General features: G+C 37.2%; 1 protein-coding gene across 8 annotated transcripts in view; it reads right to left on the reverse strand.

The window, feature by feature from the left end:
- LOC144444559 (twitchin-like) overlaps positions 1-13,505 on the reverse strand; it is a 94,941-nt gene that overhangs the window by 72,818 nt on the left and 8,618 nt on the right. For 7 of the 8 annotated variants that reach the window (XM_078134018.1, XM_078134014.1, XM_078134016.1 and 4 more), the window contains exons 2-9: positions 8,198-8,518; positions 6,406-6,427; positions 4,836-5,146; positions 3,345-3,650; positions 2,535-2,556; positions 1,819-2,123; positions 772-1,086; positions 7-278 (exon numbers count right to left, since the gene is read on the reverse strand). In XM_078134018.1, coding sequence (XP_077990144.1) covers positions 7-278; positions 772-1,086; positions 1,819-2,123; positions 2,535-2,556; positions 3,345-3,650; positions 4,836-5,146; positions 6,406-6,427; positions 8,198-8,504 — 1,860 coding nt within the window. In that variant the 5' untranslated portion in view covers positions 8,505-8,518. The remainder of the gene's footprint in view (positions 1-6; positions 279-771; positions 1,087-1,818; positions 2,124-2,534; positions 2,557-3,344; positions 3,651-4,835; positions 5,147-6,405; positions 6,428-8,197; positions 8,519-13,505) is intronic. The other variant, XM_078134017.1, reaches the window with a different exon arrangement.

A 13,505-nucleotide genomic window follows, 5' to 3' on the forward strand; every position in this document is an offset into this window, starting at 1 on the left:
ACTTACCTGATTTTTTAAACCTTCAGCAAAGACGGGTTTAGTGGCTTTTTCAGCTCCCTCTACCGCTGTAGATGTAGTGATAGATGTCATTGATTCTTCTACCCTTGATATTCCTGATTGCTCATCTCCAGATACATACTTAGAGGACGATACTTGGGTCTTGGACATCTTACGAATTGCCGCTCCGTCTACGGCCACACTCTCTTGAATATCGCCAAAGTCCATCTGCATCGTTTTCGGTTGCTTCATTCTTTGCTGCATCATTTGAATTTGCTGCACTGCAATACATAATAATTGGACCATAGTTGTATTTCGGTGTACCAGAATGTAAATAACATGCAATTTAATGCTTCTAAGTTTAACTAAAACGTAAAACAAGAACTGTGACTTAACTGGCAATAAGGATGAGAAGTGGATTTTTATTTTGGATATTTTATTAGCAAACAACTTTATTTTCTACTGTAAACTAAAAAAGGTAAAACAACACAGACCAAATCTGTGTTTGCGACTCAATAAATTACAAATAGTTAAAGTGTAAAAGTTTGTTATTATAAATACAGGAAGATATAATATTTGTTTTAGAGTTATATTACATTTGAAATGTTTCACACAGAAATAATTTTAAATGAAAATATGAAAATACGCTATTTTATTTTAAGTTCAAGGACTTTTAAAAGGATTTATGGGTCTAGGGTTCTTTGAAATACAGCGTGAACAAAACGAAGCATATATTGAAGATATACCAAATAAATAGTGGATCAATATACCTACCATTAAAATTGATAGTTATTGTGGAATTCCCCTGTCCCTTACTATTCCTGGCATTAATGGTATAAATTCCACCATCTTCAGGCGTGACGTCATGTACTTCTAGCTTTAGTACGTACAGGTTGGCTTCTTGAGTAATGCTAATTCTATGATGACTGCTATCTTGGACTAATATATCATTGTGCTTCCAGATGACAGTCGGTCTGGGGTCAGAAATAACTTTTTGCTCCATGATGAGTATTCTACCGCCATCTTCTTGTCTAATAGATGGTTTTTCAGGAAATGACGGACCCCTACCAGAGTCAGGTGCTGCTCTTACTGAAAACAAATTTGGAAACATGTTAATTTGATATGGCATATGCAACGAACATTATAACATACATATACATAAGGTTTGCACATCGTAACAAATATCATATCTAAAACGAGATGGTCAGCTACGAGTAACTAGATGATCAGCTACGAGTTACTAGATGGTCAGCTACAAGTTGTTCAAAGCGGGCCTACGAATTCAATGTCTTCTGTTTTGGAATAGTTCCGTTCCTCTATCCCTGTTTGTCTCTCCCCCGATGTCTTTATCACACAAGTTATCTCTCTAACTGTGAGTCTACACACTTACTTTCTCTGCTTGTCCGTTTGTGTGTGTATCTCTCTTTCTCTGTCTCTGACTCTGTTTGTCTGTCTGTCTGTCTGTCTGTCTGTCTGTCTGTCTGTCTGTCTGTCTGTCTGTCTGTCTGTCTGTCTGTCTGTCTGTCTCTCTCTGTCTCTCTGTCTGTCTGTCTGTCTGTCCATGTCTGTCTGTCTGTCTGTCTGTCTGTCTGTCTGTCTGTCTGTCTGTCTGTCTGTCAGTCTCTGTCTGTCTGTCTGTCTGTCTCTGTCTGTCTGTCTGTCTGTCTGTTTATTTGTCTGCCTCTCTCTCTCTCTCTCTCTCTCTCTCTCTCTCTCTCTCTCTCTCTCTCTCTCTCTCTCTTTCTATCTCTTTCTCCAAACTTTAAGCTCTCTTTCTCCAAACGTTAAGATAATGAAAGTACGATTATGTATGATACTCACTGTCAAAATTCAGATTAATTGTTGCTTTGCTTTCACCATATTCATTCTTAGCGACTACCGTGTAAACCCCTCCATCAGTAGGTGTGACGTCAGCTAACTCTAAAACAAGGAAATAACCTGTAGAGCCCTCTTTCTCAATAATTATACGAATACGGCCGCCATCTTGCAGTAGCCGGTCTCCATGATACCACGTTATTTGGGGTCGAGGGTCAGCAGTCAATTCACTTTCAAAAGACATGTGGTGACCATCCTTTGACTGTTTCATTACAGGCTTGCCAGCAAATGAAGGAGCAAGACCCTTTGCCCTGTAAATGAAGACTTGTCGGATAAGCGCTTGTCTTTTACGATCAAATATTGTTAAATTGCATACATATAAATCGATCGATCGATCGACAGTCAGGCAGATCAGACAGACAGACAGACAGACAGACAGACAGACAGACAGACAGACAGACAGACAGACAGACAGACAGGCAGACTGACTGACTGACTGACTGACTGACTGACTGACTGACTGACGGACTGACGGACGGACGGACTAATACCAAGAATACATATATAATAAAGTGCTGAAGTACATAGCCCAAGTTGGAAATATTCAAATTACTTACATTTTAAGTATATAAATTGGGTAAAAATTAATAATGGCAAATGTTTATCATAGGGTGATTATGGATATGGCATGATATAGAAGTATAGATCACAATTAAACTTACTTTGCTGGTGCTGATGGTTCAGCTTTGTGTATATGGAGGAGAAACAGATAACAGGTTGTCAATAATAGAAGTTATGATTAATAACTACATTCATTGGTCATTTTTCAAATATTGATATTGAAATGAACTTTTCTATCAAAATTAGTGAAATAAATTATTTGAAATTATATCAAAGTGGTAAGTTAGAGAACTGCAATACAAGTAGACTGCACATCATAAACCATTCGTCAATTAAGAAAATAATAAATAATCTTGATTAATTTCACTCATACACCTCATCAATTTCCAAACAAAGTAAAACAATGTGAACCAATTGGTTGTGATTTCCGTTTATCTGTTTACCAGGAATATATTAATTAAGGTTGCAAAGAATTACTGGCTAGATAATTGTCAGAAAGTGATGGCGTGCTCAGGATGGAGATGATTATGGAGATGATGGAATGAGAGGGATAGATGCTTGGCATGACCACGTAAATAGAACGTCGTTTGCGATGATGATGATGATGATGATGATGATGATGATGATGATGATGATGATGATGATGATGATGATGATGATGATGATGGTGATGGTGATGGTGGTGGTGGTGGTGGTGGTGGTGGTGGTGGTGGTGGTGGTGGTGGTGGTGGTGGAGTAGTGTGATGAGAAGGATAGTATCATGGCTTTGCAGTATAATGAGTGATACAGACTAATAACACTCTAAACTCTGATATAGTTTTCTAAGATATTGAGGGAGAGCTAGAAATATGAGATGAACGGGTAGTATGGGTGAGATGATTAATTAAAACAGTAAGTTACATTAGGCTTACAATCAAAATTTAGGTTAATGGTCTGAGTAGAGTCTCCATGTTTGTTCTTGGCAATGACTCTGTACTCCCCGCCATCTTTGGGTGTGATGTTATCAATCTCCAACATTGCAAAGTAAAAGTCTCTATCTTCTTCGGCATCGATCATAAACCGTCCTCCATCTTGGAGTACCATGTCCTCTTTGTACCATGTTATCGTCGGACGAGGGGTGGCTTTTATCTCACACTCGAAGGTTAATCTTCGTCCATCTTTTGATTGATTGATGTGGGGCTTCATTGTGAAAATTGGAGCGCCGGCGGCAGGTTTGTCTAGAGGACCGATATTATTAGAATCTGACACACAGCATAAACGTCAAGGAAGTGGATACAGTTTGCATTTTCTCGGTAGTCATGGCAACATTAAATATCTGAATAAGTTTAATTAAGTTCTTTGTTACGTTAATTGAGTTGATTGGATATTCACATCTTAAACCAAACAATAAAACATCTCTGTTTTTTTTCTCTATTATATATTTTTACAAAATTTGGTTTGGCCAATATAGATATGTACAATTACAAATGTACCAGTTTCTATCGAGAACTCTTTAAGAAAAACTGTTTAGCAGTTTATGTCAATGTACAGGGACGAGCGCATTGAGTCTTTTCAATTCTTGATGGAATAACAATTGTGTTGCCATGATAATACGAGTTTGCATTTTGGCGCACCCCGTTGACTTCACACTAAGTGTCAAATACACAGCAAACAAAAGTGTAACAATCATGCTGAGAAAGACGTATAATATCTCACAAGTGAACGCATGCGTACATGATATTGTTACTAATTCCATGCATTAATTAAAACTTGTAGTAACTAATGACACTTATAATCTATCCAATATCTATTTCAGTGGGTCTGTCAGTTTAATATCAAATTATACACGACTTTGAATTTACACAGGAATATCTTGGAAAGCACAGTTCAACTACGGTCATACACAGTATGGCATACGTCCATGAAAAATATAACCTCGAACAGCTGTTGGAACGGAGCCAAAATGTCTGAATGTTTCACCAGCTATTGACATCAATAGTTCAATGTAGGATAAAGAACTAAATTGTTACATTTTGACCTCTAACCCCCTTCCCCCTCACATTATCACAATCAAACAGATAATCATAATTAAATCAATATCGGGCTTTGAGGTAAAACAAAACAACAACTCAGTAGTCCGTTGATGGCTTTTGTCTCTGCTTCTTCTTTTTTAATTTCCCATTTATATGACTTAATTGTTTGGCTAATTAATGTTTGAAAACGTTGCATACGTTGTTTGTTCAAATTGTAACCTTGGAGACAAGTACGATATACACTTCGGTTTGTATCCATTTTACTATTATTAATAATATTGATTCAAATAAACGAGCTTCAGGGAATGTTGAACTACGCTATCAAATTCGAATTGTACTGGTCAGCTAAACAACCTTATAAGTGAACCGTGAGTGTTTATAGAGACTTACCTTCAAAATTGAGTTTGATTGTTGACGTTGATTCTCCAAGTGCGTTCTTGGCAAACACCACATAGTCCCCACCATCAGACCCAGCAACATTAGAAATCGTGAGAGACAAGAAGTAAAAATCCTCGTCAGCCTCAATCCGAATAGAGATTTTTCCACCATCTGTGATTGGAATACCATTGCGGGTCCATTGGATACTAGGTCGAGGAGATGCTTGAAGTTCACTTTGGATTGTTAGAGTTTTACCATCATCCGACTGTTTCATTACAGGTTTCATCGTAAATCTAGGAGCTGTTCCTTCAATTTGTTGTTCCCTGACAATAAAATGTAGCAATGTTTGTAAAGACTGTTTTGTCAGCAGACGATAATTTGTAGCAATTTATGTAAGATTTGTGTCGAAACAGACGATAAAATGTAGTAAGATTTTTGTAGCACCAGACGTTTTTTTTCATGTTAAGTGGTTATCATTGTAGCAATGTAAAAACAAACAAACAAACAAACAAACAAACAAACAAACAAACAAACAACAATAAACGAATTTACATCTACATTTTACGATCAAGATGAGTAATTTTTATAACCTGTAGATTATCACTATCTATATTGACACAAATTGAACCCCTATAAGTGTGTAGCAGGAGGAGGGAGGAAGAAGAAGAAGGAATGAAAGAAGGAAGGCAGGAAGGAAAAAAGGAAGGTAGGAGATGTGTAGAGGAAGACGAAAATGAGGCCGAGAGGAGGGGGAGAAGAAGAAGGAAGAATGAAGGGGAAAGGGAGGAGAACGAGGGGGGAGAATTGAATGGAGAAGGACATTGTTATGGAACAAGTGCACTCCACATGTTATTAAGGAGTAGATTGTGTCTTTCTGTGGTGCCTTGTTTGAGAAGTGGGTCATTTTGTTTGAGCATATGACACTACTACAGTTAAAGAATACCACTACATACGTGTTGCGTAGTCTTATGGATACAAGATGTGTAATCCTATTTACGTTTAGGGTGAACAGATCATAGACTAAGTATATACTATCCAATTATAAGATCGTAGCAGGTATGAGGTCGCCATTTAGTCGGTAAAATATAGCAATATGATTTCAAAGCATGAAACCTTACACAGACTCTAAACTAGAATCATCAGTGATATGGAAACTTCATTTAATTGTCTGACAGACAGCTAGACGAGCTGACCACAGACAGACAGACAGACAGACAGACAGACAGACAGACAGACAGACAGACAGACAGACAGACAGACAGACAGACAGACAGACAGACGAGCACCACATAGAGAAAGAAAGACAGACTGACTCACTCACTGAAACAGATAAATAGCCACTAAGTTTGTATACAGGGAGACACAGTAGCATAATTTGGCACACAGACTGGTATCCATGGATAACATGATGATAGTTACCTCGTGTTTTTATCGCATTTTTATTTACTTACATATTGTGGGTATACCTGTGTACGTTTATTTATGTTTGTTTGTTTGTTTGTTTGTTTAGATTTCTTGTTAGATTATGTTTGTCTATGGGTTAGACAATTTAAATTTGAAGTTATTTGAGATATAAACTTACCCTCCTCCACCAGACTGTTGTCCTAAAACAAGAAAAAAAATCGGAAATTAAGTTAATTTGTGGGTACTTATATAAACGGTGTAGTTTTATATCGGTTATATTTTGATATCAAAGGCACCATGCATCCCCTAAAACCACCATGCACCCCTAAAACCACCATGCACCCCTAAAACCCCAACCCATGCACCCCTAAAACCCCAACCCATGCACCCCTAAAAACTAACCCATGGATGTTATACATTTGTGGTGACGTCATGTCCGTATCTATATTATGGTCTGTATGTGTTGGTGCGCCGTTAAATTGTATTAATTTCAAATGAGCATATTTTTCTTTCTTTGCATCACACCATATTACGTCAAAAGTCATATGTAAGCTACTTGGCATAGTATTGTTATTGCTATTAATGGCAATATATAGAAACATAGACTATCATAAATATGTTATGACATCTCAAAAGAATATGTCAGTAATTTTCAAAAATATTTTCCATAATAGGAAAATGTAAATGTAGTTTATAGTCATATTTCCTACTTTGGAGTTTTGGGAAAGGTCCTACTTTCAAATGCCACTCGTTCTCGCAAGCCAGGTTTTTTTCGCTGACGCAACGAAACATAATAGTCGACGTACATGTATGTGAGGTAGCATTGTCACACGGTAAAAAGGCCCTAGTTTACAACAATATAGTACCACTTTGCGTCATTTCATTTGATATTACATCATATACTTGGGTATTCCACAGGGAAAAGATTTTGTATTCACGATTTTTCGGATTTCTAATATTATATTCTGTATATTTCCACAGACAAGTAAGGTTCTTATCTTACTTGTGTGTGATGTTGTTTCCTCACACTGTTTTTTCCTATTTCCTACCTGTTACCACTGTCTTATCAGAGTTTACCAACTTTGCATAACTTAGCAGATTGCTTATCCGAGAACAAGCTCACTGGTTATTTTCACATGATTAATACGCAGTGAGTGTAAACATCCACTGATCCGAATAATGACCAGTATAATACGTGTACTGCCCTTAGTCTAGTCTATCTGCTAGACCTCGGATGTTCTTCCAATAAAATACGACACACGACCGAACATCGCTATCGAGGATGGAACAAGCCCTCACTGCGAACTTCGTTCGCTTATAGTATCGAAAGAAAGCCCGAACGTCTAGCAGCAAGACTACCATTAGTCGGATCAGTAGATCTTTACACTCCCCGCGCAATGAGTTAATGGGGGCAATTAGCCCGTGGTGAGTTTGTTCTTGGATTAGCATTCTGCTAATTTATCCAAAGTTGGTAAACTCTGATAAGACAGTGGCAACAGTAGAAAACAGCGGGGAAAAGTGAGAGGAAACAATATTTTAAAACTTTATTTGAAATGTAGAGAAAATAATATTAGAAATCCTGAAAATCGCGAGAACTATATTGATCATTTGTTCTTTACCCTATGGGTATTCCCATTTGAGAGAGGGGTCGGAGACTTACTATTGTGACACTGAAATAATTCGCCACCCCAGCTGAAGAAACTGATCGGTCTCTAAAGAAGGCCTGTGGTGGCGCTGCAAGTGTAAGTATGCACGGTCTGTACAAATGAACTGATCATGTAGACCGACTTCGATCATTTGTTACGTTACAATAATATAAGTTCCTTAGTTTCTTACTTCACGATTCGCGAATTCTTCAATCATAAAAACAACAAAGTCGTCACTCCCCTTCCTACGTCACTCACTCACTGATACGTTACCATGGTGGCATAAATTTGCCATCTGTAAATCGTGATAATCGAATTACTTACCGAAATTAAGTGCAATTGTTCCACTACTCTCGCCAAATTGATTTTTTGCAACAACCTTGTAAGTTCCTGCGTCGTCGGGGGAGACATTTTGCAGCTCCAACGAAACAATAAAGGCATTTCCCTTCGGCAATACATCCATGTAATAGCGCCCTCCATCGCGAATTTCCACTGCGTTCCGATACCACGTAAACGATGGTTTAGGATTGCCCGAAATTTGACATTTAAAAGTCAACAGTTTACCATCCGGAGACTGGTCTATGTACGGCTTCTGTACAAATGACGGGCCACTTTCTCCTGGCTTAACCATGATTACGAACTAACCTGAAAAAATAAAACACGTACGTTCATTAGCTTACATTCTCTTATCTCAAAAAGTTATGTTAGGCCATATGAAAAATCAGTTATTCCAAACTTTTCGTTGATGTTGTCCACCCATTCAATTAGCAAGCCACAGCAATATTTTCCCGTTGGCTATGGAAAATTAAGATGTACGGCTGCTGCAAGAGAGCTGTGGTTTTACGTGGATGTGTCCACCTAAGTTAATGAATTATTTTAGTAAAAAGCGCCTCGTTTACTGGTGATTGTACGCTGTAGCCTGAGGCATTCCTACATGAGAGGATACACATGAAATATTAACATATATCACCGTTTCCTAGTTTTGAAGAGTTTGATCGGAATAACATGTTTTTATAGACACCATAATAATTTCGGCCAATAAAAGTTCAAATGTTGGAATTTTAACCCCGACAAAAATGATCGTATTGTTTCAAATTCTCTATCAAATGCTATATTCATTTTAAGTAGTGAATCTGAAATCACTAATTAAAAGTACTCCGGTATAATAATATGAAATATTAATACTTTATTGCCAAGTGTATAAAAACATATTATACAATGAAACTTATTTTACAAATCGTGGACCGAATCAAATGAATTGTACGACAGGGGGATACACAATCTGTTTGGTAAAATTCTGACACTACTATACAAAAAACATAAATCACGACTGTTTAAAATACGAACAGCAGTTGCATAAAAACTGTTTTTGAATAGTTTTAATTTGCCTATAACTTGTTCCCGATGGTAACAGGTCAAACAATTTGTACCGTCTGGGTGATAAACTTCTTAGTGTGGCTGTAAAAAAAGCGAGTGGAGAGACAGTATATATGCCCGGTGATGTTAGCCGCTGTTTTATTATGCCTGCCAGTAATATTTATGTTGCATATTTCTGTGTAAGGCTTTTTAAAGTTATGGATTTAAACCCTTGATTCAATGTAACACGGTTGTAGTTTTATGCAGCGATATATGCCAAGTGATAGGAGTGAAACCCCGGTTGAATATTAAACACTGGTAACTTGAATTTACTTCAAACTAGTTTGTGTACAATTCAATTATATTAGCTCTTTCGAAGTCGTAGAAGCGGGACCCCGGTTGAATATAAGACGGTAGTATTATGTCTATACATCGAAATCTACTTTTAAAGCTTGACACTACAAGTGAGGCCTCTTTATGTGGAATGTCAACAACTATTTGACCTCATTGGAGGTCAATTAGTTCAAATTTCATCTCCGTATATCTCAGTCTCTCCTGTCTCATGTCTCTGGCAGACTGCGTGATTTACATTGATGACTCGTGGCATGAACGATGATAAAGGTTAGAAGTCCTTCTGGCAGTATAGGCTGTGATCTGACAAATGATTTCAAGCTTTGTCAAGTTTACGATCGGAAATATCAGTCATAATTTGTAACAAGATATTCCTATACATACTATTTTGAGTTTATTGGTGGTCGCAGCACTTGGTAACACGATATCCCTAATCAGTATATAAGCAGCAGTCACAGCAGCACTCGTTAACCTTGAATGATAACAAAGCTATGAATAATTTGGTAGAACGAAACATGAGTCGACCCGCTGGTTGTTTTTTTCGATGGCATAACACTTTGACAAGCAGTAACAAAAGTAGGATACAATGTATATAAAAAAAAATATGACAAATTCATCTTTCCGGTCGAGAAACAATTATTGAAGAAATAATATTAATAATATTTAATTTAACTCCAGGTTTTCAAATTTTGAATATCAAATACTACAAACCTATCCATAATTATTTTGTTTTGTTTGTGCACGTAATGTGTAATTTGCATATAAACAGCTAAAATTCTAGCATGTATAATTATCATTATACTGGTATCATATCATAGCCGAAGCATATTTTTAATTATATTTGGCTAAATTTATACATATTTATATATTTATTTTGAAATTCGGTCTTTCAAACCACACTGTTTCGAGAAATCGTTCATAAACGTGTTATCTTATGTTAGTTTATACAGAGAACCTTTGGGAGGCAGAAAAATGAAAAAAATATCACTAAAGTTTATTCATGTGTGTTCCTTGTTCCGCGAGGACTTTTGATGTTTATATGTGTTATTTCAAAAGCGTTTATTTGTATTACGTCTGTAATAACACACTTTGTTGATGTGGATACTACGTCATACAGACAACCCCTCTCGTCTTACGATATGTCGATACGAAGGTATACTGGCTTTTCTCTCAGTGCCAATGACCGAGGCCAGTGTATAGCGTTACAGGAACATTAGTATGTTGTGTATGGGAAGGGAGAGGTAGAAAACAAAATAGATAACGCAATATAGAAACCAACTGACTAAAACAGAACGTTGTCAAATCTTTCTAATACTTTCGCATTTTATCGTTTGCCTCGACAATAACTTTACCGAATTTGTACCGCTAGGTAACCCAGTGAAGAATGACAGGGTGTGCCTCATTTTTTAACTAATGTCATATTAACTATGACAAGTAATTTGCTGCCATTACCACAAGCTGTCTGTGTACATACATAACCAGGTGCATATGAGTGAAATATTCAGACAATGCAATGGTAGCATATGTAGTTGACAGTACGTGGCATTTATTGATATGCTGAGAGACTGGACTATGTATTATGTAGGACTGAGCAGTGGCAAACTCTGCTATTTAGGCAGAGTACTTTAAGTGTCAATGACCATGATGACTGAGTAGTTACCATTCTCGCCAGAGCACATATTTTCTCTTGCCGGTACGATCTGCCCAGTGCCGTAAAGAGGTCTGTAGGATACCAAGTTGTTCAGTTACTGACTGAGTAACGCACACTGAATGACCGTGTAGTTACTGACTGAGTAATGCACACTGAATGACCGTGTAGTTACTGAGTAATGCAAACTGAATGACCATGTAGTTACTGACTGAATAACGCACACTGAATGACTGTGTAGTTACTGAGCAACGCACACTGAATGACCGTGTAGTTACTAACTGAGTAATGCACACTGAATGACCGTGTAGTTACTGAGTAATGCACACTGAATGACCGTGTAGTTACTGGGTAATGCACACTGAATGACCGTGTAGTTACTGGGTAATGCAAACAGAAACCGTGTAGTTACTAACTGAGTAATGCACACTGAATGACCGTGTAGTTACTGAGTAATGCAAACTGAATGACCGTGTAGTTACTGAGTAATGCAAACTGAATGACCGTGTAGTTACTGAGTAATGCAAACTGAATGACCATGTAGTTACTGACTGAATAACGCACACTGAATGACCGTGTAGTTACTAACTGAGTAACGCACACTGAATGACCGTGGAGTTACTGACTGAGTAACGCGAACAGTGTACGGTATGACTGGGCAGTTACATACATAGTACGTTAAGAACTATGTAATGACACACTGGACAGTGTACTTGGAAAGACTTTGCAGTGAGTAACTCAGTGGGTAATATACTCTGAATAAACTGTGTTTTTCAGTCGGTGTGACACAATTATGGGCAATCAATGTAGTCTGAAGAACTAAACTGTAACACATGTACAGCTGTGGACAATTTGACACTGACAGCACTGACATCGTAACTTTTCAAATCGAATATCTCCACCACGTTAGCCACTTTTTAAAAACTTGTTAGCTATTACACATTACTACATTCTTGCCAGATGGTCAACTGTTTCTCAAACGAGTTAGCCTATTTATATCCATTCATTGAGAATAGGGCAAATGTTAGTCAGAGAATACGTCAACCTCTGAGAAGATTACCTTCAACTAGTCTATGTCCCCTGCAGACACATATTCGGATCATTCAAGGATTGATTTGTACTCGTCCCAGACAACTCGATACTTAAGTGATAAAACATACATATATATAATATAGACAAACCAAGCAGTGCATTCCAACTATTCAATTACTATATTAGCCAGAATAAAAACGGTAACTCGGAGTAACAAGTTTCCTGGATCGTTCGTCATGTGCAAATAGCCTTCAATTAACAACTTGCAATTTGGGGAATATTTTGTTTATGGTCTATATGACGTTGCTGTACAAACTGCTTCAGATGTATTGTCGATAATCATATGGCGTTTAGCAACTGTTATTCTGTTTGTTCAGCATACTCCTATTAACTAGACGTTGTATTTGTACTTTGTAATTGCTGTATCAATTACATTACCCTGGCTGATAACAGAAATGTAATGCCATTCTAATATTGTATTGAAATTCCTTACCCATAATCCCTACAAATATTAACACGTCCATATATACGTCCATGGTATTTTGTTTTTCTTTACAAGTAGCCATCGAGTCCAGTATCTGCTATCTTACTTCAACTATGTTAAAGAAATTGACGTCGATCATTTTACTAATTCTTGGGAATGTATTATCTATAACTTTTGCACCCTTTTACATACATACATACATACATACATACATACATACATACATACATACATACATACATACATACATACATACATACATACACACACACACACATACATACATACATACATACATACATACATACATACATACATACATACATACATGCATGCATATATACATGCATACATACATGCATGCATGCATGCATGCACGCACGCACGCACGCTCGCACACATACATACATACATACATACATACATACATACATACATACATACATACATACATACATACATGCATGCATGCATGCACGCACGCATGCACGCACGCGCACGCGCGCGCGCACGTACGCATGCGCACACGCACGCACGTACGCATAGCCTCGGTTGTTAGTAATGCCGTGTCTAAAGTTACACAAAAATCGTGGCAAAATGGAATTTGAAAAAGAATCAAGAAACAACAGTTAATGGTACACAGAAGAATTTAACAAATATGTTAGACATTCAAAATAACGTCCTTCATAAAAACAGGAAATGATTAGATATTGGTTTATCTGTTGTAATAGTTTAAGAAAGACATATTATAGCCGGTGTTT

This window comes from Glandiceps talaboti, chromosome 13 (assembly GCF_964340395.1).
Source record: "Glandiceps talaboti chromosome 13, keGlaTala1.1, whole genome shotgun sequence".
Classification (NCBI taxonomy): domain Eukaryota; kingdom Metazoa; phylum Hemichordata; class Enteropneusta; family Spengelidae; genus Glandiceps; species Glandiceps talaboti.